The sequence below is a fragment of the Sparus aurata genome, chromosome 4, assembly GCF_900880675.1.
Source record: "Sparus aurata chromosome 4, fSpaAur1.1, whole genome shotgun sequence".
Taxonomy (NCBI): Eukaryota; Metazoa; Chordata; class Actinopteri; order Spariformes; family Sparidae; genus Sparus; species Sparus aurata.
The window spans coordinates 39,142,614-39,169,649 of NC_044190.1; the positions used below are offsets into that span (position 1 = coordinate 39,142,614).

Genomic DNA, 27,036 nt, shown 5'->3' on the forward strand with positions numbered 1-27,036 from the left:
ATGAATAATTACTGGAAGATATGATGAATTTTCTCGAGGCTAATTAGTTTTTAAAGAAGAGAAACATGAAATTAATCTACAAAAAAGGGAACTTCAGTCTCTGAGCAGGAGCAATGTGGAAGTTATGATCAATTAATACATTTATGAAAAGTTTAGACTTCAGACAAACACGATCTCATCAGGGATTTGAACCAAAATCATCATCAGACCCTTTTTAAGTAAGACAATCGTATCTGGGCGATCAACATGTCTGACTGTTGTCATTTACATTTAAAATATTCAGCAGCTCGACTTCGTCCTCGGGGTTTTTTTTGCAGGTTCGGGTGAGAAAACTTCAAATAATATTCACCAAAAAATAAAGATTCCAGAGTTCAACAGAAAACAGCAGCCTTCAGTGATTCAACAACAAACAACAAAAGAAAGTTCAGCTTCTCAAATTTGACCTGAGAGAAAAATCTTTCCAAACAAATCAATAAAGATCTCTGAAAAACAGAAAACAAACACCGTGTGCAGATAGTTCAGGTACCTGAGAGCCGACACTCATCTGCAAGAATTAAAACATCCTCGTGGACAGAAACACGTTTCAATATCCAACAAAAGTCTTGTGGACATATCAAATAACCAAATGAGATCAGATAAGGTTTTGTAATTTAATAAATCATTTAAAATATCCCAACATCATCATGTGACACTGCTGCGCTGTGTGTTCACCAGCTAATCTCTCAGCCCGGTCTCCACTATGTGACACCCGTTAACATTTCTGCAAACCACGAACACGTCCGTGGTTGACATTTGTACCAAACTTGGCATATCACGTTCACATTCGATGCTTTCAGCTGACTTTCACATCAGAAGGTGGCTGACAAACAGCCGACCAGCTGCAGTCACACCGCCGGATATCTTTAAGGACACCTGTCGACATTTCAAGCCGTTTCTGTTGTGACAAACCGATTTTTAACAGGAAGTAGAAACATTTCCATCTGTGATTGTGGCGACCAAACCTCCCATAAAGGTATTTCAACCTAAACCATGATGTTTTCTAACACTATTAGAACCAGAGCATCAGCACAGCGTTGAGACAGGCGAGAGAAATAGAAAAATTCAACCTATGCAAACGTAAAGTTGCAACATTAAGAAATCTGTGGTTTAGAAATGTGTTGCTTAGTCTCAAACATTCGTGTACAGTGTCTGCTGGCTGCTGCAGACGAGGTCATTAAGTATACATGGAGGTTAAGTTGCTGTAAAACAAAAACAATGAGCTGAAAGATGCTAAAACGCTCCGTCAAGCTGCAGGGGACTTCTGTTTTACTGTAAATATGAAAATATTCATCAGAGCAGCTGTGAGGAGTGAAGCTAATCTAATGAGAGTAATAACATGTTGCTGGATCTGCACGGAACAGATTCTACAACATATTAGTTTCAACATGTTATCCTCAGGTTCTGTTGCTGCTCATCATCCCCACTGTGGGGTGGGATGGGATGGGAGTGGGAGGTGGAGTGGGGGGATGGGGAGCGGGTCTCCCTGCTAGCATCTCTTGGGCTTCTGTCCTCAGCAATTGTTGCTATGGCACCCACGCTCAGCTGTTCACCGGGGGCTTTAAGCAGGTTAAAACTGACTCTGTTAGCGTTACAGAACTATTTATACTCTGACAAAAATGACATGACAAAATGTCTGCCCGTCTTTTGGCAGAACCGTCCTGATGGCACGAAGCTCCGGAATAATCCGACGTGCGCCTTTGACAACACGTTGGCATACTGTACTACATGACTTGTCACTGGTGGCTGTAATTTGCTGCACGTGACTCTGAATAATAATGATGCAGAAAGAGGCAGAGGGGGGAAATAATGTCTGACTTGGAGTTTGTGCCAAGGGCGACGGATAGAACGAGAGAATGTGTGGAGGCAAAGAGAGCAGGAGATAAAGGAGGAGGATGGAAGTGGAATACAGACAAAGAATATAATGAGGAGCGCAGAGTCATTAGATTAGAAGGATGTTATAGAAGAAAGTGCAGAAGAGATACGAAGAACACGGAGTGGAAAATGGAGAGAGGTGAAGGCGGATTTGGTGGAGAGGATGAAAAGCTTAGAGGAGCACGGAGGTCGAGATCGGAGAGATGAAAATGCCGGTGGAGGAGAGAAAAGGAGCCGGGAAGAGTTTCGAGGAAGTGCAGAGGATGTAACCAGTGTTGGACGGGATTGTTAAATAAAGAAAATGAATTTTTATCTCTTTGAAAGCTCTCAGAGAGGATGATGGGAGTTTCTGTGCTTTGAATTCTTTCCCTTTTGTTGAACGCAACAATGGTTACCAGGCTAAGCTGTGGTACCCCCCACACACACACACACACACACACACACACACACACACACACACACACACTGAACTGACACATGATATTATCAAATGGCACGGCCACACACCCACACAGTGTCCTAATTAAGCGCACACGCAGCAGCGCAGCGTACGCGTGTCTCACTCAGCTGTTTATTAGCGTTTGCACTTTCCAGTTGTTGAATTGGATCCTAATGATGGCGGCGGCCCCCGCCACGTCCACGAACACACGAGAGAGCAGCACGGTGGTAAAAATACAGGCACAAATAATTAAAGAGCCACGTGAGTCTAAAAAGGAGAATCCTCGTTAGGAAAACCTGAATGAGAGAACGTAATTACCCACTACAGCACACACACACACACACACACACACACACACACACACACACACACACTCACACACACACACATACACACACACACACACACACTCGGCTTAGAGGAAGCAGAAAAACATCACTGTTGAACTGTCGCTACATATGTTTATTTAAAGCTAAAGTCTCGCCAAAATGCAACCTCGGCTTTTCTTGTGAATGTACTCGAGTCAAACTTCGTTTAAAAGCATAATTACGATGAAAGAGGCACTTTTCAGATTTACCATATTTTCCTTTTCAGGTCAAACTCATTTTCAATGGGAGTGCTACGGGCACTTTTACGATAGCATCAAAATCTCTATTTTTAAAACACTAAGAAGCCTCGACACAACATGTTCAGGTTTTTGAACAACTCACGTTAGCAGTAGCTTGTTCCGCTCGCCGCCGTCCTGCCAGTGGAGAAGTGTCGATCTCAGAATGTGACGTAAGGTGGAGGACAGTTAAAGGGACAGTGTGTAATATATCAAGTATTTAGCGCCATCTAGCTGTGAGGTTCTACATTGCAACACTCCTTTGCCCACTCCTCCTGTTTTGAAGACGTTGGAGACGTTCCGGAAGCTACGGTGGCCCTGACGGACAAGAAACTCTTAAAATATGGACTCTTTCCCAACAGCGTCGAGTATTTCTACTGATTCAAGTAATGAGGTAAAGATGTAGTTAGTTATTGTTATTGTTAGTGACGAGCGCTTTCGCTGAGCTCCCTCTCAGTTCCACAGTCAAGCTAGCTCTGAGTGAAAACGCGTTTAGCCTTACTACGTAGTACCACGTAGTGCTCTGTGTCCCTCTCGGCAGTCCATAGTTTTTTTAAACCGGAAAGACATGGCGGCCTCCATAGAGCTTGCCCGTGCTGTGTATATTCAGATAGGTAATTCTTCACTCAGGAAGATAAAAGCCGTTTCACACCAAGTGCGAATTTCCTTGCGGATTATTCGCACGTAAATTTATAAATAATGATTTCATGGGTTATAATGGGAGCTTGCACACCGGGGCGGAACTTTCGTGCGGCAAAAAAAAAATCCGGAACCACTTTGTCGTCTGCGGAATTCCGTCTGAGAAACTACACGCTTTTTAATACGTGGGCTGTTATAAATGACGTTCTCAACTACAATTCCATGTTGTTTGAACCACAGAAATATGTTTAGAATTATCTTAGATTAAAGTTACTTATTCAAGTCCCTGTGCGTTACTATCATTTTTGTCAGTTTCCTTAGTAAAAATATATATTTTCCCTTTCTTCTTGCGTCTCAGGGAGTGATGTCACGTGTGCGACAAGTCACGTTTTCAGCATGAGGATAACTCACGTGTAACACCACGCAGCGACACAAACACACACAACAATGGAGGGAGGAGAGAGATGCACGTTTTCTAGCTTGAAATACAGTCATTATTTTGAGTTATTAAAAAAACAACAACACGCAAATGCTTGATCAAGGACCCAGCCAATTACTATTGTTATTAGCCGGCTCTGTAGGTGCTGAAGAGCTTGAGCACTCCTGTCAGATAAGGAACCGTGACTTTTTTTCGTTTGGTGCGAAATTAGAGCACAAGAATGCGAACATTTCGCACCGGACTCAGTGTGCATGCTTTACATGCGGAACATTGCTGCACGGATATTCCGCAAATCCGTGCCGCATTTTCGTATCGCACCGGTGTGAAACGGCTTTAAGTCAGATTGTTGGCAGAGGTAATTGTACACCAATGAGGACTTACTTATGAACGAAGATGTTGATTTGAGTTAATAAATGACTTAAATCGTTACACACTGTCCCTTTAAGGTGGAACGACTGTCTTCCAGCAACAACTATCCACGCGAGATCTCACGTGACTTTTCCGGCTTTTGATTTTAGTATTGTTTCTTATATGAGGCTCCTTTTTTAACTTCAAGGTCAATATTGTTTTTCACTAATGACAAAACAACAAATTATCCTGCATTTATATGGAACTAAGCTTTAGGAGCGTTCCACCTTAACTGTCCTCCAGGTTACGTCACATTCTGAGATCGACACTTCTCCACTGGCAGGACGGCGGCGAGCGGAACAAGCTACTGCTAACGTGAGTTGTTCAAAAACCTTCTTTTAGTAAACTCTGTGTACACAAACAATGTTCTCAATGCTCGTGTTCATGTGTAGAGACCCTGGTGATACTACCAGCAAAGTTTCATGTTGTGTCGAGACTTCTTACTGTTTTAAACAGAGAGATTTTGATGCTATCGTAAAAGTGCCCGTAGCACTCCCATTGAAAATGAGTTTGACCGAAAACAAAAATACGGTGAATCTTAAAAGTGCCTCTTTCATCGTAATTATGCTTTTACACAAATGTTTGATTCATATACATTCACAAAAAAGCCTTGGTTGCTTTTTGGCGAGAGTTTTACTTTAAGTACCATGTTGAGGTACTTTAGGTGCCAAATACTCTACTTTAACTCTACTACTATTATTTCAAACCTTTAGTTACTAGCTACTTTTCAGACGGCCTGCTGCATCAGAGCACAGCAGCACATTTTTCAGCCCGTTCTCATCAGATTAACACCCAGAGAGGTCGACTGTGAAAGCAGCTTATTACGACTCATACTGATGTTTCCTGTTCCGAGTGTTCAGAGTCATCAGGAGCAGCGGAGGAAGTCTGGTGAAGCTGTGCAAAGAGTCCACACAGGGAGGAGGTCGGAGACGGATGGTGCAATGTGAACGCAAAACTAAGCTAAAGTTACGTACGTGACAAAGGTGCGTCTGTACCTGAAGTTACAATAGTTACGTAATTATTTTAAGCCAAACCGCGATGTGCCTCAATGTAACCAAAGCACAATAACAGGCATGTTGTGTTGGGAATTAATTTATCTTATCTGCTATCAGATTTTGAAACTGATTCTGATAATGAGTGAAAGTGCAGAACATCAAATCTGTTAATTGGCTCGCTGATCATCACTCAGTAGAAACTGAAAACCAGAAAACGACTTTGAGACTTTGAGTCCTTCAGTAGAAACTTCTGCCCACACAGCTTTTGGTTTGGACTTCTTTTTTACTTGGTTTGGTAAAAGAAGAACTTAATGTTACAGCATCCAGTCATGTTTCAAAAAAGTAGTTTAGTTCTTCCAACTTCACAGCTACAGTTTGTATTTTGTGTCCCTCTCTTGTTCAGCATGAGAGCAGCTCTGTCAGGAAACTGTTTCCATGTTTGTTCTGGAAGAAACCTGAACTCGACCGCGTCCATCACAAACCTTTGGAGTGAAGTGAGATGCTGCTGTGAGCCAGATCTGATCACCAGCACCAGTGTTGGACCTCAGTTTAACTGTTTTTACACCAAAATAATTAATATATGAAGGTGTTGATGGACAAACTGGCTGAAAATATCCGACTGACTCTTTTCTCATTGTCGTTAGATGAGTTTGCCTTCAGGTCTCAAACAGAAAACAAGGAACAGAACAGAAAGCAGCCCGGAGGTGACAATGTTGTGTTGTTTACTCTATAATATATTTTACTTTACACTTCCTTTTCTAACTCAACACTATCTGAACTCCAACACGTAGCACTGCACCTGAAAAGGGGCGGTAATTAGCGTGTCCACCCAGGTGTTGTGTGCTGATCAGATCTTACTGCAGAGTTGTTTGATGCAGGAATTAATGCTGGTTGTTTAATTAACTTGTGTATGGAACAGGAGCAAATCAGCCACAGCAGGTTCCACATCTGAGCCCAGAGGAGTCGAGGATGTTCGAGCCGGAATCGAGATTCAAGTCCACCCGACCGTTTGTCAGATTAATTGCAATCATGTAGTCACAAGGCAGCACAGTTCAAACGCTGTAATGTTTTCGTCTTTGATGCATTAATTCTTTCTCTCTTCATTTCTCTCGGCTTCAGTGCTGATTTCCAAGAACGCCGTCCACTCAGAGAACAGGCACAAACTTGTTGGATTCAGCTCTTGGCTCTTTGTGTAGGTGGAGAGTGCAACAGTGATAAAGATAGTAAGAGCAAGAGAGCGAGTTTCTCCACTCGAAAACAAGTGAGAGTCCACAGCATGTCTAGTGGCTGCTTGTTGTTCTGCTGTCGAGGCTTCTGTCAGCACCAGAACTGCCGTTTGTCCCGTTTACAACAGATTTCTGACTGTATGTTTGTGGAAAAGCTAGAACAAAATGTTGGCTGCAGAGAGCGTCCGCTAGTCAGTAACTCTGCTCCTGTCAGAAACTGATGAAAAACACTCACAAGATATGAAAATTGTCATGTGTATATTTTGTTAAGCACAATTCAGGTGTCCAGGTGAGCATGCAGTGAGATATACAGGTGGCTGACGAATTAAAGGGGAAACCAGCATGAAGGACATCTGGCTCGCCTTTAACGTGAAACTGTATAATCTGTATTCACGCCTGCGTCGGCTGGCTCTGCAGCAGGATGTTTATCGGCCATGAAACAAGAAGCTGTTGTGAACATTTTCGTCCCTCATCAGGCGCGATGATCTGACGTGTGTTGAAGTTAAGAACTCAAAACGTTGTTTAGTTGGTGCTGAGTTTGAAAGAGAGACTGAAGTCAAAAATATCTTTTAAAGCATCCAATGTTTGATGTCTCGCTCTTCAGCATCTTCTGTTCTCAGCTGCAGGGAAGAAAGACGTGTCTAATTTAAAATGTCATTGTTTGAGCTTTTTAAAATCAAGTTTCAGGTCTTCTGAATGTGCAGTGATGACGGTTCTGATCTGCAAATGTAATGCATTTAGTATTTAAATATGTAGGATCCCTAATTTTGCATCGTAACAATACGACACCACGGTGTCCGAGACGACCATTAGGTTTCAGTTCTGGCCCTCCGATGGAAGAAGTTCAGGGGACGAACGGCGTCTTTCTAAAAACATATTCGCTCGTTCACAGTTTGATGATGGCAGTCGTCACAGATAAATCTCCCACAGATGTTCAGTCGGGTTGGGATGCGGCTGACTGAAGGCTCGAGGACGTGATTCACATCATGTTCACGCTCATCAATCCAATCAGTGACCCTGCTGCCTCAAATTCATCATCTGCATTTGTCATCTCCACTCAGAGAATAAATACAGCTGCATGAACTGGAGTATCTCAGTGACGTGACACCTGAACACACCGTATGTTCCTGTGCTCCAATGGAAACAGTGAATATACGGCATGAAAACACCTCATGAAGGTTTCTGATCACCCTCCAGGTAAAAATCTGTCATCTGTCATCTGGCAATAAGTTGCATTGGCCAATCAAATACGAGCAGGAGCACATTCCTGGCTGATGACTTTGCTGTGTGAACACTGTTTTCTAACGTTTTACTGGCAAAGCTTGCAGCAAAAAATGAAATTACTGATGATAAGTAACACAAAGTCGTGTTCAGTGTTTTGGTTGCTGCAAATTCAATAATCTTATATTTTAACTGGACTTCCTGGATCATGTTTCACGTCTCAGCAGCACCTGAAGCAACAACATGCACGTCGTCACAGCTGACGTATGAGCCTGGTGGAATCGAGGACACGCCTGCAGTACCTCAGATGATCTGAAGCCTGAAGATTTCAAGATATAACCACAAAAACATCATGTCAACACCATCACAACCATCACAACCATCACAACCATCACCAGTCACCCCCGACGAACATCATCAGTCACCAGTAAGTGTCTGCTTCCACATTCATAATCCAGCAGAGAAGGTTTCTGATCCTGGATCCGGAAACTGAAGCATCACGCAGAGAGAAATAAAGCTGCATGTAACATCCACCCTTCAGCGGTACATGGAGCCAGGCCCGGTTTACAGTGGGCGAGAGGCGGGTCGGTCACTCACACGGATCACACACACACACACACACACACACACACATTTCCACTCCTGAGTGTTTTGTCAGCAGTCAACCTGCCTGTCTTTAGACTGTGGGAGCAGATAAAACACACGCAGGGAGAACATACCAACTCCAAACAGAAAAGGCCCGAACCAGAACCAGAACCAGAGCCGAGGCAGCCGCCCCTGCACGCACCGTAACATCAACACAGAGACGCACAGCGAGCTGAATCTAGGCCAGCGAGCAGCACAGGTGAGCGTTCAAACACTGACTAACAGCACGGTGTGATCTGCGTCCGGCCTGCGCTCGCTCCAGCTAACGGAGCGCTCGGCTGGAGTGGCTGTGGAGGACAGTCGAGGACCCCGTGGGACTGCCTTTCATAAACGCCCGCCTGAGTAAGGCTCTTTTGTAACTCAGGCGTAGGTTATGAGTCAATCATTCCAGCTCGGCAGCTCTCAGTGCTGCTGGGGTTGTTTCCCTCAGATGAAGCACACACACTTCAACCATCACCAGCACAAACACACAACAGAACACCAGCTCACACTTCAGTCGATTACTATGCTTCCTTTTTAAGTACTTTTGTTTGAAATAACATGAAATGATCGATCGACTGATTGACAATAACAGAATTATTGTTTGCTACCGTCACATGACGGGAACTTTTCTATTCTTTCATATTCTCTGTTGGGTTAATAATTGAAGGTTTGCATGCTCGTCTTTATTAAACCCGTCAGAACAAACTCAGACCTGCTCGTGAAGCTGTTTCTTTAAACTTGACGTTCGGCGGATAAACACACTTTTTTTAAAACATGTGTAAAGACATCCGCTCAAGGACGACGAGCGATACTGACTGAGCAAACTAACGCTGTCACGGCTCGATGCTCAATTTTGGTTCCCCCACTTAATACTGTTTAAATGAAACAAATCTAATATTGGCCAGAGAGACAGCTGCGATCCCTGGTTACAACTGACCTTGACCATTTTGCACTGTTGCCATGGTAACAAATGAGACGGAGGAAATGTGTTGCTACTAAAAAAAAGAAAAAAATGTTTTCCCAACGCTGAAGGCTGAAATCGATCCTCTATAATCAATTCTACATGAAAACGGCAGTGACAAACAGATTGTGTTTTTGTTTTGTTTTTTTTTGTTTTTTTTCTCCACTCTACCTGAAATGGACTCTGGCTGTTGTAGTTCTTCACTTCTTTGTCGGCTCCACGAACGAGCAGCACTCTGGCACAGTTATCCTGCGGAGGAAAGAGTTAAAAAACAAACAAATATTAAGATAAAAGCTTTGATGAGATGTCTAAACAAAAATACAACACTGACACCTTTTAATTCTCCTACTTTGTGGAGCTTCCAGTGACATTATCAGAAGAAGAAGAAGAAGAAGAAGAAGAAGAAGTCAGCAGAGCAGGAACTGATCACAGACATCCCAGCTCTGACCAACACATCAACATCTACAACCTACATGAGGAACGGGAGCTTCACTCGCTGGTAAGTGAGGATCTATTCCTCCACTCAAAGAGAAAGAGGGAGTGAGAGCGAGAGAGAAAGGAGAGAGAGAGAGAGAGAGGAGAACAGAGAGATGGAGAGTGCTGAGGGGTTTGAATCTGCTGCACAAATCGCCCACAAAGTGCTCAACCACGCATGTACCGCGCACACACACATGAATATAAATACTTTTTTTAGATCCACAATAAGCTATTGAGAGTTGAGAAAACGGCTCACACAGATTCACTGATACACAACCACGATCCGTCCACCGCTGCTGGCACCACAAATTATTCCTGCCATTAGACATTTAGACGTTTTTTATTTTAAGACACGCATCAGAGTGTTATTTTTACTCGTGGATGTTTCCATCCGGAGCGTAGTGATCCCACCACGCTTCCTTTTTATTTATTTCTTTTCTTTAGAAGATGCATTGACTGTATAATGAAGCTTGTAAATGGAAATGTGTGGCATACATCAGAGCTGTGAATTGAAGCATTTAAGCTTTTTAGAGTATTATAAGAAGCAGAGTAGAAAAAAAATCAACTGGAAATGCGGCGTGGCTGCAGAGACGAGTGTCCACGACGCCGAGGATAATCCAGGATGTTGCCGCTCGGACACACTTCACGTGGAAACTTCATCTTCAAATGGATTTCTCTTGTGCGCCTCGTGTTGTGTTAGTGAGAGTGGATCGCTGATGGAGGAGATGACTGAGCAGGATTCTCACATATTCTCGCCAGAAGTTTTTGTGCAGCGGCCTCTGCTCAGAGTACTCCATCTATCAAGACGGAGTGAGAACTCGTGCATATTTATGAGGACAGCGTAACAAGCTAATAAGAATAATCCAGGTTACATCAACCCCCCTCTGCTCCACTCATGCAGCCATCAGCACACACTTCAGCTCTGCAGCGCTGAATGATAAAACAGGGCATATTCTTTATCATCATCATCAGCAGCAGCAGCAGATAATCGTATGAAATATTACAAACAAACAATGAGTTGATTCCACTAACGAGGATTATCTGTCCTCCGTGTCCAGGCTGCAGGATGTGACGTCAGCAGGGAACGCTCCTGCAAACCACAGATACGTCAACATGTGAAGCAAACGACTCCTGTCACGTTCACATTACATGACTCTGACATGAGGAGGTGGAGGAGAAGGTGGAGCAGAAGGAGGTGGAGGAGAAGGTGGTGGAAGAGATGGTGGTGGAGGAGATGGTGGTGGAGGAGATGGTGGAGGGGAAGGTGATGGAGGGGAAGGTGGAGGAGAAGGTGGTGGAGGAGAAGGTGGTGGAGGGGAAGGTGGAGGGGAAGATGGTGGAGGGGAAGGTGGAGGAGGGGAAGGTGGAGGGGAAGATGGTGGAGGGGAAGGTGGAGGAGGGGAAGGTGGAGGGGAAGATGGTGGAGGGGAAGGTGGTGGAGGAGATGTTGGAGGAGAAGATGGTGGAGGAGAAGGTGTGGTGGAGGAGAAGGTGGAGGAGAAGGTGGAGGAGAAGGTGGAGGGGAAGATGGTGGAGGAGAAGGTGGTGGAGGGGAAGGTGGAGGAGAAGGTGGAGGAGAAGGTGGAGGGGAAGATGGTGGAGGAGAAGGTGGTGGAGGGGAAGGTGGTGGAGGAGAAGGTGGAAGAGAAGGTGGTGGAGGAGATGGTGGCGGAGGGGAAGGTGGTGGAGAAGAAGGTGGAGGAGAAGGTGGTGGGGAGGAGAAGGTGGTGGAGGAGTGGAGGAGAAGGTGGAGGAGAAGGTGGAGGGGAAGATGGTGGAGAGAAGGTGGAGGAGAAGGTGGTGGAGGAGAAGGTGGTGGAGGGGAAGGTGGAGGAGAAGGTGGTGGAGGAGAAGGTGGTGGAGGAGATGTTGGAGGAGAAGATGGTGGAGGGGATGATGGTGGAGGAGATGTTGGAGGAGAAGGTGGTGGTGGAGATGATGGTGGAGGGGAAGGTGGTGGAGGAGATGTTGGAGGAGAAGGTGGTGGAGGAGAAGGTGGTGGAGGAGATGTTGGAGGAGAAGGTGGTGGTGGAGAAGATGGTGGAGGGGAAGGTGGAGGAGAAGGTGGTGGAGGAGAAGGTGGTGGAGGAGAAGGTGGTGGAGGAGATGTTGGAGGAGAAGGTGGTGGTGGAGAAGATGGTGGAGGAGAAGGTGGAGGAGGAGAAGATAGTGGAGGAGAAGGTGGTGGAGGAGAAGGTGGTGGAGGGGAAGGTGGTGGAGGAGAAGATGGTGGAGGGGAAGGTGGTGGAGGAGAAGGTGGTGGAGGAGAAGGTGGTGGAGAAGGTGGTGGAGAGGTGGGAGGAGGAGATGGTGGAGGAGAAGGTGGTGGAGGAGATGGTGGAGGAGGGGAAGGTGGTGGAGGGAGAAGATGGTGGAGGAGAAGGTGGTGGAGAGAAGGTGGAGGAGGAGAAGATAGTGGAGGAGAAGGTGGTGGAGGAGAAGGTGGTGGAGGAGAAGGTGGAGGAGGAGAAGATAGTGGAGGAGAAGGTGGTGGAGGAGAAGGTGGTGGAGGGGAAGGTGGTGGAGGAGAAGATGGTGGAGGGGAAGGTGGTGGAGGAGAAGGTGGTGAAGAAGAAGGTGGTGGAGAAGGTGGTGGAGAAGGTGGAGGAGGAGATGGTGGAGGAGAAGGTGGTGGAGGAGAAGGTGGAGGAGAGGAGATGATGGTGGAGGAGAAGGTGGTGGAGGAGAAGGTGGTGGAGGGGAAAATAGTGGAGGAGAAGGTGGTGGAGGAGAAGGTGGAGGAGGAGAAGGTGGTGGAGGAGAAGGTGGTGGAGGAGAAGGTGGAGGAGGAGAAGGTGGTGGAGGAGATGTTGGAGGAGAAGATGGTGGAGGAGATGATGGTAGAGGAGAAGGTGGAGGAGAAGGTGGTGGAGGAGAAGGTGGTGGAGGAGATGGTGGAGGAGAAGGGGAGGAGGAGGTGGTGGAGGAGGTGGTGGTGGAAGAGAAGGGTGGAGTTATCACAGCCAACAAGTCAGCTGCAGCTCGAGTCTCACAGACGGATATTTTCAAGGACACACAAACACATTTCCAGCTGTTTTGGTTGTTTTTCACAGGAAGTTGGCTCGTCTCCATCGTGACGACCAGAACAGGTATTTTCAGCCAGACCATAATGTTTCCAAACTCCAGCCAGCTGGTGTCTGTGGCTGAACCGCAGCAGAGGATACAGAACAGCTCAGTGACGAGAGAGAATGAGAAACTTCAACATGAAGGAACGTTTTAACAGTCTGAACTCATCTGTGGTTTTGCAGAAACATATGTTCTGTTCTCAATGCTCGTGTTCATGTGTAGAGACCCTGGTGATACTACCAGCAAAGTTTCATGTTGTGTCGAGCCTTCTTAGTGTTCTAAAAATAGAGATTTTGATGCTAGCGTACGATACTGAAAATTAGCTTGCCCAAAAATGAAAATACGGTAAATCTAAAAAGTGCCTCTTTCATCGTAATTACGCTTTTACACGAAGGTTTGACTCATATACATTCACAAATAAAGCCTCGGTTGCTTTTTGTTGAGAGTTTCACTTTAATCTGGCGACTGGGTTGCCATGCTACATGCTATATGCTACATGCTACATGCTACATGCTACAGAGCTACTATGCCGATCTCTTCCTCAACACTAGCATCATTGATTTTAAGATCTCTGTTGGCTTCCAGCAACTCTAGCTGGATTCATTACAGTCCAGGGAGAGATAAATATCTGTCCACACAGAGAACGATACGATATCACTGTAACGATGGTGATAACGATGGTCGCGTCCACACTGACGAGCTGTAATGTTCGGTAAATGATCCTGTTCTGCCAATGCAGCTGTGTTGGCAGCTCGGGGGAATGGATATTGATTAAGCAGAGAAACAAAGATACAGTGTTACAACATTCTTCAAAGACGAGAGAAGCAAAGAAGACTACAGAGACTCCATCGATGCCACAGACCTTTTAGCTGAATGTCAGAATTTGCAGCTTAAATACGTTTGATTTTTTAATTTGAGCCCATCGTCTGAAAACTGCTTCTTATCTGACATCAGTTATTTTACATGAAGAGGTCGGCTGCAGTCTAATAAACACTCCATGTGGATTTCATCTATCAATAAGTCTAAAGTGCTCTAAAAGCTCTAAAAGTGAAGATATCGTCGCTCCCGTCATTGTTATTAAAGGAGCAGTCCGTAGTTTTGAGAAAATAGATCTTCACTGACAAACTAAATAATCAAACCTTCTTTGATTTCACGACTGAATAAACTGAATAAACAAACAACACAATTATGTACATATACTGTGTCACTTTGTTTACATGTGGCGGACCCTGCCGCCTTTTATTTTCCTCTGAGAACAGCTTCTTAATTAATTCACTGATGGAGATTATATTTGCTCATTAATATTCAAAATATTTAAAGTTCTGAGTTTGACATTTCTTCTCCAAAACTTTAAAGTTGTTGTTCTGAATCAACAACTACACACTTGAGTAAGAATGATTTTAGTTGTATTCATTTTTACTGGACGGTCCTGAAGGCCGGTGATATTCTTACAACAACAACAACGAATATGAAACAACATGTGTGGAGCGTTTCTGTCTCAGTGTGAACCAGCGAGCTCGCAGACTTTTCATTGGATTTGTTCCTCCTCAGATAAATCTACAGCCACGGCAGCCGTATCCTTTCAGAACCGACTTGATAGTATAAAAGTGAGCCGCAGCTCTGAGACAGATTCAGATTTCACAGCTACAACTTTCTACATAACCAACAAACTGCAGCTGGTGTGGAAGCCATTTAAGAAAAGGTCAAAATGTTTCCTCCTCTGCAGACGTGGAATTATCTTCTTTAAGTGGAACTAAATGTTTTCTTTGATTGGAACACACCAGTGGGCTGTTTTGGACTCGCGGCTGTGCTTCTCTGCTGAACTGGCCACGCTCCAAGGGCAGCGCGTTAACCGGTCTCAGATGACGGGCGTGCAGACACGGGTCACCGGCTGCCGCTGACCTTTAGCTGCAGAGCAAACTGTCGGTTTGAAGTGAAGTGCTCTTTGAAACGGTTCATTTATTCTGTACACATTCAGTTAAAGGATGGAACCATTAAAAGACCAAAACAAACAATGTGTCGGTGCCTCAGAGATTTCTCATGTTTCTGCTCTGTTGGTGGAAAAAGGTTCAGATGTTTCCTAAACACAGCTGCTGCAGGAGGGAGTGGATCTGATGGGGACTATTTTCAGCAGTGGATTAATACACATCTGGTGTATTAAATTGAGGAACATGTCACCGGCTGCAACAGTGTGACTCACTGATGTGTTTTTAATGAACGACGATGGAGCTCAGCGGCAGAGAAGAATGAGACGCATCAGGCTTCGGACTGTTAATGTGTTCACGATGAACAAAGAGAGAATATCACAACTCTTATATCTTATAAAAAAGCTCCAACCATCAGCGGTTTTAATGAAACTGGGTCATATCTGAGGGAGAGATTGTTTTCTGGGTTTCCCTCTGATGTCCTCTGGCAGCTCCGCCTCGATTTAAGGATGTTCCTGAAAAGCAACCTGCTAACGTTAGCCACAAATTAGCTCTGCTAGCTGACTAGCACAGACCAGCACCAAAACCAGCCCCCAAACACAACACGTTGTGTTTGGGGGCTGGTTCTGGTGCTGGTCTGTGCTGTTTTTTTTCCAGCAGGACTATCATCTTGAGTCACACTTGTCTGGCTGCATGTATTCAGCTGGTTGGAGCCAAAAACCTGCAAGGACGAATTCTTCAGCGACACCTGAGTCCGTTTGATTCGCTGCACCTGGAGAAGACTTCATGTTGTTGTACACGGCAGAACTGAACCTGCTGAACGCCGTCAGTGTGTTTGTGTGTCCGTTGCATCTCTCTGACCCGACCGAGTCGCTGCTGCTGCCTCCACTTCATGCAGCTCTGCTCTGTTTGCACAAATCCTGCAGGATCTTTGCTCATTCGTCCCCTGAGATGAATTATTTCAAATCCTCCTCATATGTTATTTATCACGCTCGTCTGTTTGATGTCTGAACGCTGGACTCCTGAGAATCCTCAGAAGTATAACCAACACTCCAAATCACCGTCTACATCTAATTATGATTAATAGTTAGATTATGTGACCGTTTCCTGACAGAGCGTAGAGCATCTTAACTCATAAATGTGTGACGATAAACACATTTATTACAAAATCAACATACATTAAAATACTCTGTGCAGAAAATATTAAAAAACATGTATCAGGAAACATGATAAAATAGACATCTTTAAAATCCAAACCACCTGAAAACAAACATGAAATCTGAAAAAAGGTCAATATAGATGATGCTCTGATGAATTTGTGAGACTTTTATGAGTTAAAACTTTATAAATGTACATGTGATAGTTTCCTTCACAGCTGCAGTCACTTCAGCACGATGCTCCACATTTCTCCCACTTTTTTTTTTTACGACAGATTTGACAGAACTGGCGTAACTACCTTAATTTAGCACCAGGTCGACCCAACACCGTTATATGATCTAATTCACATTACACACACACACACACACACACACACACACACACACACACACACACACACACACACTTACAGGAAGTCGTGCACACACTCCGCCTGCTCACCTGGTTGTAGAGGGCACAGATGTGGAGCGCCGTGTTCCCCGAGGCGTTCTGGGCGCTCATGTCTGCTCCATAGAACAGCAGATGCTCCAGGTGCTGCACGTGGCCGTGACGACACGCCTGCGCACACACACACACACACACACACACACACACACACACACAGAGTTCACTGTCAGGTACAGTGTTTACAGTAGTTGCAGTAACAGGCCTGTAGCACTAGATGTCAGTGTGCTGCAGAGGAGATAACATCACGGTGAGCAGCAGCTGTAGCCTCAGTTTGAACCCAGTTATCAGAAGATGTCAGGATGCAGAGATGAGTGTGTGCAGGGGGAACGCTGCAGGACGAGTGCGACTGCATGATTGGATTCACCAGAGACGGAGCGTAAATTAAAACAATTACAGGCGGAGGCTGAGCGGGAAGTTATCGCTTATATGAACCCATTTCTTTTTTTTCTAATGTTTCTCTCTGTAATGTTTGCAGTTGTGCTGGCAGACGACAGTTTGCTGTTGAGTTCGAGAAGAGATTATTTTCTAAATGGCCTATTTACAGTGAGAGAGGTTTGAGGAGTGAGGGCAGAAACCCTCAGGGCTGCTTATCACCCCGAGAACGCTACAACTAAATTATTATTTCAATCATCACAAGAGCAGTCGAGCTGAGTTACATAATTAAGCGGGAGGTTTAATTTATTCGGAGAGAAACAGATAATTTCTGTTCAAACTGCAGATTAACACCAAGAATATGAGCCGTCAGTTTGGAGACGCAGCTCTGATGTGCTGAAGTCTCATCAGGCTGAGGTCAGCCAGGTCGCAGAGTATTGTGACAGTTAACGTAGAATCACTCAGAGTTTTGCTGCTGAACATCTGAATCATTATAAATACTTGATGACGATGATTTCAAATCCATCGAGTGGAGATGTTAACGCACACAGACGACAGGGTTCAGCTCGAGTTCATGACAGCGCCGGGAACAAAATCTGTTCCCACAACGATCAACGCTCGAGCTGAACAGCATTGACTGGTTTTATGTGCATCAAACTATTTAGCATGTAGTCTGTGAACAGTGCAAGTGATTCAAGTTAATCACTCGATCACAGACGAGTCGGTCTAGACGAATATCTCAGAACTACTGGATGGACTGCCAGGTGAAACATGTCGACCTGCGTCACAGCTCATGGTTTTTCTGATGATGTGTTTTTTTAGCATATCCAGCTTGTACCCAGATCGATTTTAGGAAGTAAAAAACATAAAATGTGCAGTCATTTTTGCAGATTGGATCCAAAACCAAAGTGGGAGGTCTGAAGTACAAATCAGATCAGATTTCTACAGATGCGTCTCAATCCAGCTGCTCGTTTGTGTCACTTGAACAACGTCAGATCTACAGAGACAGACGAGCAGACAAGTCGTCTTTCTTTCTGTTCTGATCTGAGAGATAAATCTGAATCGCCTGCTGTGTGAACACGTCCCGACTGACGTGATGATCTCTTTACTTTTCCTCAGAAATCTCTCAAATACGATCGGATGAATTGTAATAAGTTTGGTGAAACTCTGACTTTCATATACTGTCATAAAAACATAAACTACATGTGTAGTGAAGTGGTGAATTACACCCGCTCAGCATCAGCAGGTTAGCATTGTGAGCATGTTAGCATGCTAGAATTAGCATTTAGCTCAAAACACCACTGAACCTCACAGAGCAGCTAGCGTGACTGCAGACTCTCAGTCTTGTTGCTCGATAGATGATTTAAAAAATGATTAAAATATTAAACTGTTGTGAAATAATCATCATCAGCAAACTTCTTCAGCGAGAAGAAGAAGAAAAAAAAACATTTCTACGACTCTTTCACAGCAATTGTTGGTTTATTTCTATGTTGTGTACATAAGTGTTGGATGAAATGTGTAGAATATCTTGAATTAAGAAACACACACACACACACACACACATGAAGTGACCTCTGAACCAGCAGCAGCCGTTCCGTTGCCTGACAGCTGATTGTTATCGTGTGTGAAATGGGACAGACTGGGGACGGCAGGGTTTGTTCAGCTCGACAGTGAGGGAGATATGAGCAATCTGATAAAGCTGATGGCTTTAACGCACACACACACACACACAACCATGTGTGGGGCTGTCACAGTTAGTCACCGCCGCGGGGAGGATCTCCTTAAACGGCTTCATCTAGGTGGACGGGCAGCAGCTGCCAAGACAGTCGCCCACAGCCGGCGAAGGCTGTGTGTGCTTTAGTAATGCTTTCCCAATACAAGCTGCTGCAAACTACAAACAGCCAAAAATCCCTCTGTGCTGGTGTGTGTGCACCTGGTGAATCTGCTGGTGTGTGTGTGTGTGTGCGCGTACCTGGTGAACTTCATGCCAGCCGTTCTCGTCCTGGCAGCAGACGACGGCGTGGTGGTTCAGCAGGAGCTCGCAGCAGCCCGGGTCTCCTCCCACCACCACGCTGTGATACAGAGGAGTCAGACCACGGCTGTCCTTGTAGTCCGGGGAGGCTCCCAGCTCCAGCAGAGTCTGAGGAGGAGACGGTGTGTGAGGGGTCAGCTCAGGGTCACAAACATACAGAGGAGGTTTAGCTATAAAGCAAAGCCAAAATCATCAATTCAGATTTTTAAGTTCTGGTAAAACTGCCTCCTTGAATGTGTTCAGTTAACTCTTTGCTGCAGCTCGTTGGCTATAGCGACTATCTGCTGTTAGCTATTAGCTCAGGTAGCCATGGAGCTAAGTGGTCCAGTTAGCTGACTGACAGATCACTGGGGGAGTCATGCAGCCTTCCAGTGAACCCGACTGGACAGCACACCGGGACTGAACTCGACTCTGAGAGCGACGGATGTCAGTCTGCAGATGGAGGAAAAACTACAGAGGTGATTTACAGCGACCCTGACCAGGACTGTGACTCTGGTAGACCAGAAGACACAGCAGGTCGAGACAGGAGAGGAAAATAAATTCACATCTTACTCTGTGAGGGTTTATTTGGGTGATTGTGGAAAGACAAAACAAGAGTTTCATCTGGTTCATGTCCAGTTTGAATAAAGTTTTTAGGTGAATTAACGAGACAATTACGTGAAGAATGGAGAGAAACTGGTGTCAGGTGTCAAAATATTTCCTTTCTTGACAGTTTATACGTTTGTTTTGTTGTTTTATTAGACTGAGCTGAAACTACGGCGCTCCATCACCTCCGAGCTACAGACTGGTGTTAGGAGACAGGACTGGAGCTAGCTGGTTAGCATGCTAACTTCTGTAAACATCTCTGCAACACAGAACCGAGACGTCGTTAACATCACGTCAGCAGTGTTGTTTCTTCAGTTGAAGTTCACTGTTTGAATATTTTAAACTTCTGGCTGTATCTTACAAATCGCTCCTTTCATGAGAGATTCATAATAATATTCATCATCATTATCATGATAATAAAAAGTTATTTCTCAGTTCTTTTCTTAAAACAAGTGACAAAGTGCTTTGTTCTGTCACAAAAAACAAAGCGCACAAGAATAAAAAAATCAAAGCTGACAAAAGTTTAAAATGATAATTGAGGATTTTAAAAACAGAAAACTGCGACTATGAAATTGTTTATTCATGGAAATCACTGCGAGATTAAAAAATAAAACTGATTCTGTTGTCTTCGCTCTTCTGGAAGGAGAACTGACAGCTGAAGTCTGTCCTCCTCTTTTCTTCAGCCTTCACTTCACGAGAACAATCAGCAGCTTCATCTTCTCATCGAGCCGCTGAGCGACAGATCTGCACGCAGCAAAACGTGAAGCTGCTGATGTTGCAAGAAAGATCGCCAAGCGTGATCAGGAAGCTGTCAGGCTCGCAGTGAGACTCCAGCTTCAAGAAATCCACTAACGCACGTGTAAGCAGGTGTGAATGGATGCGAGCAGGTGTCTTTACCGTGAGCGTGACCTGGTTCTTGGACCGGGCAGCTTTGTGGAGCGCCGTCATGCCGTCTTTGGCTCTGAAGTCCAGGTGAGCTCCTCCGTTCTTCAGGACCTTGATGACCTCCACCACATTGTCCAGGTGAGCTGCAAATGTCAGCGGACTCTCTGGAGAAAGAAGACAGAATATTTTTTAATTTCATTAATCTTTTATTGTCAGAGAGCAGGTGATGAGCAGGAATCACCTCCAGCAGACCTCAGACCTGTTAATGAGTCAGGTGTATCCAGCAGGTTTGCTTTAAGAAGTGTTGTTTTCTCTCAGGAGCAAGAAAAAGACGCTCATAAACATATTCCGACTAAAGCGGTGATGTGATTTACCCCGAGCCACAGCAGAGTGGGACACGACTCCAGGGACGGATACTGAGATGTGATGACACAGTTTGTTTTCTTTGCTACAAATCACCTGGGAAAAGTCTGCCGGCGTTCTTCTGTTTGCTTGGTTTAACTTCACGCTGAGCAGTTTACAGGTAAAGTACATCTGAAGTCACATGACACGCACATGATTAATAACCAGACTTCCACCTCAGGCTGAAATAAGAATCAGCAAAAGAGCGAGAAGCACCACAGAGATGTTTCACTCATTAAAATGCTCAATCCACAGAAGAAATGCGGACAGATAGCTTCGCTTATTGCTAAAATAAACGCTAACAGCTGCAAACTATATAAGCTAGTTAGCTTGATTAGCTGTGCAGTTAGCAGTCCTGTTAGCTGACTCTCCCACTGACTCTGCTTAGATATTTTCTGGTGAATCAAAGAGAAACGTTGTAAAGAGAAATGTGCGTCAGCTGGTAGCACCGCTAGCTACATGGCTAACTCAGCAGCTAGCTACAACAGCAGCTGAGAGTTGTTTATACAAGGAAATATGATCCAGTTTTAGTTTTGTGCATTAATAAGTGAGGCCATCAACTTCAGCGTCCTCTAAGCAAACCGGTGAGAAGATGAAGTGGCGTCATGAGCCGGCGCCGCAGTCGTTTCTATGAAATCTGCTCATGAAGCCAAAAAAGCTTGAAAATGAGCGTAATAAAGCTCCTTTAACTGATCAAGCTGTAATTACAGCACTGGAACACAGAGGCGACCCGCTGCTCTGGATGAAGCAGAGTTGAGTTTGATGGTTTGATGAGGAGATGATCTGCATGCATCGTCTCTCCCCTGCAGGCCGTGTGTTGCATGTATTTATAAAATGTTCGGTGGGAAGAACAAAGCAGCAGATTCTCTCCCAGAGCGAGCCGACGGTCACTAACGGGTCGAGGTTGTTCTCGGCTCATTATGTCACAGTGAGTTTTCCAAACATGACTCTCGGTTGCATCACGTATTTCATAAATAAGATCTATTCTCAGGTTGTTTCCTGCAGTTGTCTTGCATTAGACTCCCACTCCACAGCAGAGTTCACTGGAAGGAAGCCTGAGACTCGTTTTTAGTCTCTCCGCTGTGGTCAAGTGGTCTGAATGACACTGTTCACCTGCACGCTCCACATTTCAACTGGACCAAATACAGTGTGAATGTGAACGAGGTTGCTCGAGACAAGGCTGCTGCAAAACAAGAAGATATCTGCCCCTCATTTTGGATTTTTACAGTTTCCTTCCTGTGTTCAGGTTGTTGTTTCCTCGTCTGCACTGATGTGAACCAGGCTGATAAAACCAGGTCGGTTGTCTGCAGCAACTAATTAGACTATTAAACCTTTGCTGTGATTAAGACATCATTAGACACGTCGATCTAAACGAGGTCATCAAAAACTCACAGTCAGAAGATGTGTCCTCATTTCAACATATGACAGAAACAACGCACGTTGTTCCAGCTGACGTCAGTTAGACATCGAACATCGAACATCCTCCTGATACAAACAACTTCACAACTTCAAGAGATTAAATATGTAATGTTGTGTTTTTAAATACTTTCTGCAGATGTTTCTTCACTATTGATCATCTTCTCCTGGAGCTGCTTCTTCACATCCTCTCAGTGGTGCATTCTGGGAGAAAAGTGCTCATTAACAGCACAAGCATTTCTTTAGTATCCTCTGCAGACAGCGGTGCTAGTGCGAGCATTGATGTTGGTCGGTCACATTGTGAGCATGTTAGCATGCTTATGTTAGCATTTAGCTCCAAGGACCCCTGTTCCTAAATATAGGAGCATGTTTGTGGAGTCATAGTCTTGTTTGACTGTAGGATACTTAAAGAATCTGTCAAAAAGTAAAACCCAGTCATCCTCTGCTCCTCCTGATGAGGAGAGGAGGACTTTATATCATCAGGAGGAGGAGAGGAGGACTTTATATCATCAGGAGGAGGAGAGGACTTTATATCATCAGGAGGAGGAGAGGAGGGACTTTATATCATCAGGAGGAGAGGAGGACTTTATATCATCAGGAGGAGGAGAGGAGGACTTTATATCATCAGGAGGAGGAGAGGAGGACTTTATATCATCAGGAGGGGAGAGGACTTTATATCATCAGGAGTAGAGGAGGACTTTATATCATCAGGAGGAGGAGAGGAGGACTTTATATCATCAGGAGTAGAGGAGGACTTTACATCATCAGGAGGAGGAGAGGAGGACTTTATATCATCAGGAGGAGGAGAGGAGGACTTTATATCATCAGGAGGAGGAGAGGAGGACTTTATATCATCAGGAGGAGAGGAGGACTTTATATCATCAGGAGGAGGAGAGGAGGACTTTATATCATCAGGAGGAGGAGAGGAGGACTTTATATCATCAGGAGAGGAGAGGAGGACTTTATATCATCAGGAGGAGGAGAGAAGGACTTTATATCATCAGGAGGAGGAGAGGAGGACTTTATATCCTCAGGAGGAGAGGAGGACTTTACATCATCAGGAGGAGGAGAGGAGGACTTTATATCATCAGGAGGAGGAGAGGAGGACTTTATATCATCAGGAGGAGAGGAGGACTTTATATCATCAGGAGGAGGAGGAGGACTTTATATCATCAGGAGGGAGAGGAGGACTTTATATCATCAGGAGGAGGGAGAGGAGGACTTTATATCATCAGGAGGAGAGAGGAGGACTTTATATCATCAGGAGGAGAGGGAGAGGAGGACTTTACTATCATCAGGAGGAGGAGGAGAGGAGGACTTTATATCATCAGGAGGAGGAGGAGGACTTTATATCATCAGGAGGAGGAGAGGAGGACTTTATATCATCAGGAGGAGGAGAGGAGGACTTTATATCATCAGGCGGAGGAGAGGAGGACTTTATATCATCAGGAGGAGAGGAGGACTTTATATCATCAGGAGGAGGAGAGGAGGAACTTTACTATCATCAGGAGGAGGAGAGGAGGACTTATATCATTCAGGAGGAGGAGAGGAGGACTTTATATCATCAGGAGGAGGAGAGGAGGACTTTATATCATCAGGAGAGAGGAGGCACTTTATATCATCAGGAGGAGAGGAGGACTTTATATCATCAGGAGGAGAGGAGGACTTTATATCATCAGGAGGAGGAGAGGAGGACTTTATATCACAGGAGAGAGAGGAGGACTTTATCTCATCCAGGAGGAGGAGAGGAGGACTTTAATCATCAGGGAGGAGAAGGAGGACTGTTATATCATCAGGAGGAGGAGAGGAGGACTTTATATCATCAGGAGAGGAGAGGAGGAATTATATCATCAGGAGGAGGAGATGAGGACTTTATATCATCAGGAGGAGGAGAGGAGGACTTTATATCATCAGGAGGAGGAGAGGAGGACTTTATATCCTCAGGAGGAGGAGAGGAGGACTTTATATCATCAGGAGGGAGAGGAGGACTTTATATCATCAGGAGGAGGAGAGGAGGACTTTATATCATCATCAGGAGGAGAGGGACTTTATATCCTCAGGAGGAGGAGAGGAGGACTTTATATCATCAGGGGGAAGGAGGGAGAGGAGGACTTTATATCATCAGGAGGAGAGGAGGACCTTTATATCATCAGGAGGAGGAGAGGAGGACTTTTATATCATCAGGAGGAGGAGGAGGAGGACTTTATATCATCAGGAGGAGGAGAGGAGGACTTTATATCATCAGAGGAGGAGAGGAGGACTTTATATCATCAGGAGGAGGAGAGGAGGACTTTATATCATCAGGAGGAGAGAGGAGGACTTTATATCATCAGGAGAGGAGAGGAGGACTTTATATCATCAGGAGGAGGAGAGGAGGACTTTATATCATCAGGAGGAGGAGAGGATGACTTTATATCATCAGGAGGAGGAGAGGATGACTTTATATCATCAGGAGGAGGAGAGGAGGACTTTAGATCATCAGGAGGAGGAGAGGAGGACTTTATATCATCAGGAGGAGGAGAGAGGACTTTATATCATCAGGAGGAGGAGAGGAGGAACTTTATATCATCAGGAGGAGGATAGGAGGACTTTATATCATCAGGAGGAGGAGAGGAGGACTTTATATCATCAGGAGGAGGAGAGGAGGACTTTATATCATCAGGAGGAGGAGAGGAGGACTTTATATCATCAGGAGGAGGAGAGGAGGACTTTATATCATCAGGAGGAGGAGAGGAGGACTTTATATCATTCAGGAGGAGGAGAGGAGGACTTTATATCATCAGGAGGAGGAGAGGAAGACTTTATATCATCAGGAGGAGAGAGGAGATTTTATATCATCAGAGGAGAGGAGGACTTTATACCATCAGGAGGAGGAGAGGAGGACTTTATATCCTCAGGAGGAGGAGAGGAGGACTTTATATCCTCAGAGAGGAGAGGAAGATTTTAATATCATCAGGAGGAGAGGAGGACTTTATATCATCAGAGGAGGAGAGGAGGACTTATATATCATAGGAGGAGGAGAGGCGGACTTATATCATCAGGAGAGGAGAGGAGGACTTTAATATCATCAGGAGGAGGAGAGGAGGACTTTATATCATCAGGAGGAGGAGAGGAGGACTTTATATCATCAGGAGGAGGAGAGGAGGACTTTATATCATCAGGAGGAGAGGAGGACTTTATATCATCAGGAGGAGGAGAGGAGGACTTTATATCATCAGGAGGAGAGGAGGACTTTATATCATCAGGAGGAGAGGAGGACTTATATCATCAGGAGGAGAGGAGGACTTTATATCATCAGGAGGAGAGGAGGACTTTATATCATCAGGAGGAGAGGAGGACTTTATATCATCAGGAGGAGATGAGGACTTTATATCATCAGGAGGAGGAGAGGAGGACTTTATATCATCAGGAGGAGGAGAGGAGGACTGAGTTTTACTTTCTCTTCTTTTAAAACTTCCTAAAATGAGGTGCCGTACAGGGTAAAAGGTGATCAGGTAATGTTGTCTCTCTCCTCCCTGAGTTAGACGTCAGAAACAGGAGCGTTGTTCTGAAGTCGAGCTCAACGTGCGTCTTGTCTGTCTGTCACACTGATCTCAGATCTGCGTCTCTCAGTCTGTCTGTGTGTTTGTTGGTGACTTGACAAAAGTGAGAGTCAGATCGACTCTTTACTGTGTCTGATAAACACCGTCAGGAAGAACCGTGTTTATGAAGTGCAGCTTGGAAAAGACACTCGTGTTGCTCGTTAATACGCTCGAGCACAAAGTTAAAGTTTCTGTTTTCTGTCACGTCCAGAATGTTGACAGACGACGCAGCTTCTTGTGACGAGATTGACAGAAATCAGAGTGCAGTCGAGATCAAACCGAACGTTTAGAGCCGGAAATGAAACGTCCGTGTTAGTTGTGATAGATGAGCTTTGGTTTTGGCAATCCTCTAGTGTGTTGAAGTTATTTCTCACATTGTTCCAGGATGACTGACAGCGAGCGGTTTCTTCTGAAAGCAGGAAAATGAGCCTGGCTCTCTGCGGCTGTGTGCAGACGGAGCAGCAGGAGGAGGACGACTGTTTGTTTCTGCTCTTGTTAATCACATGGAGAGCTTTTAGTGGACGGCTGAAATCAATAGGCAGTAAGAGCTGAGTCACAAGAGTCGCAGCCCGCAGCAATAAGGCGTTCGTTCAACAATAGCTCTCAGAGCCCATTAAGATAACCTCAATTCTCTGCTTAATAACCTTTTCTGCTCTCAGCTTTACCTTTATTTGCCTCAATAGACCCGTTTTTTTCCCGGCCAATCTCTCCACTCAATTCTGGCCGTGTTAAGAGCACCTGAACCGCTGAGATGCCCTTGACATATTCATTAAATGCTCATAAATAAACATTATTATCCCTCTTAATACACAGGTAAACCAGCGCTGCTTATCAAATGATTGAGCTTCTAAATACAGACCGCTAAAGTTAATTTGAATCCTATAATCCCTCGTCACAATACAGCAGCGGAACAGTGTTGCATTGAAAGGACGGTGATTTCTTTTGTTCTCTTTAAAGATAAAACAGCGAGGTTTCCTCTCGCAGAGCTCCTCTCAGCTGATCAGCGTCCACGTACGAGCACTGAGCACAGCTCGTAACCCGACTCCCTCCTCGTCCTCCTGCCGGGTTTTAACTACAGCGCCTTGAGGGTTTCCTGTCAGTCCTGTGGATCGTTGACTCGCACTCCCGCTGAGCATGTTACCAAACCGACAGCTATGACTCGTGGACGGCCGAGCAGAGACACTCAACTTGTAGCTCGTCTGCAGACGATGCAGCTGCAG

General features: G+C 45.0%; 1 protein-coding gene across 8 annotated transcripts in view; it reads right to left on the minus strand.

Annotated features, from left to right (window-relative positions):
• The window catches only part of shank2b (SH3 and multiple ankyrin repeat domains 2b), a 215,086-nt gene that overhangs the window by 113,176 nt on the left and 74,874 nt on the right, over positions 1 to 27,036 (minus strand). For all 8 annotated transcript variants that reach the window (XM_030414028.1, XM_030414027.1, XM_030414026.1 and 5 more), the window contains exons 6-9: positions 20,430 to 20,581; positions 18,888 to 19,055; positions 16,538 to 16,654; positions 9,642 to 9,719 (exon numbers count right to left, since the gene is read on the minus strand). In XM_030414028.1, coding sequence (XP_030269888.1) covers positions 9,642 to 9,719; positions 16,538 to 16,654; positions 18,888 to 19,055; positions 20,430 to 20,581 — 515 coding nt within the window. The remainder of the gene's footprint in view (positions 1 to 9,641; positions 9,720 to 16,537; positions 16,655 to 18,887; positions 19,056 to 20,429; positions 20,582 to 27,036) is intronic.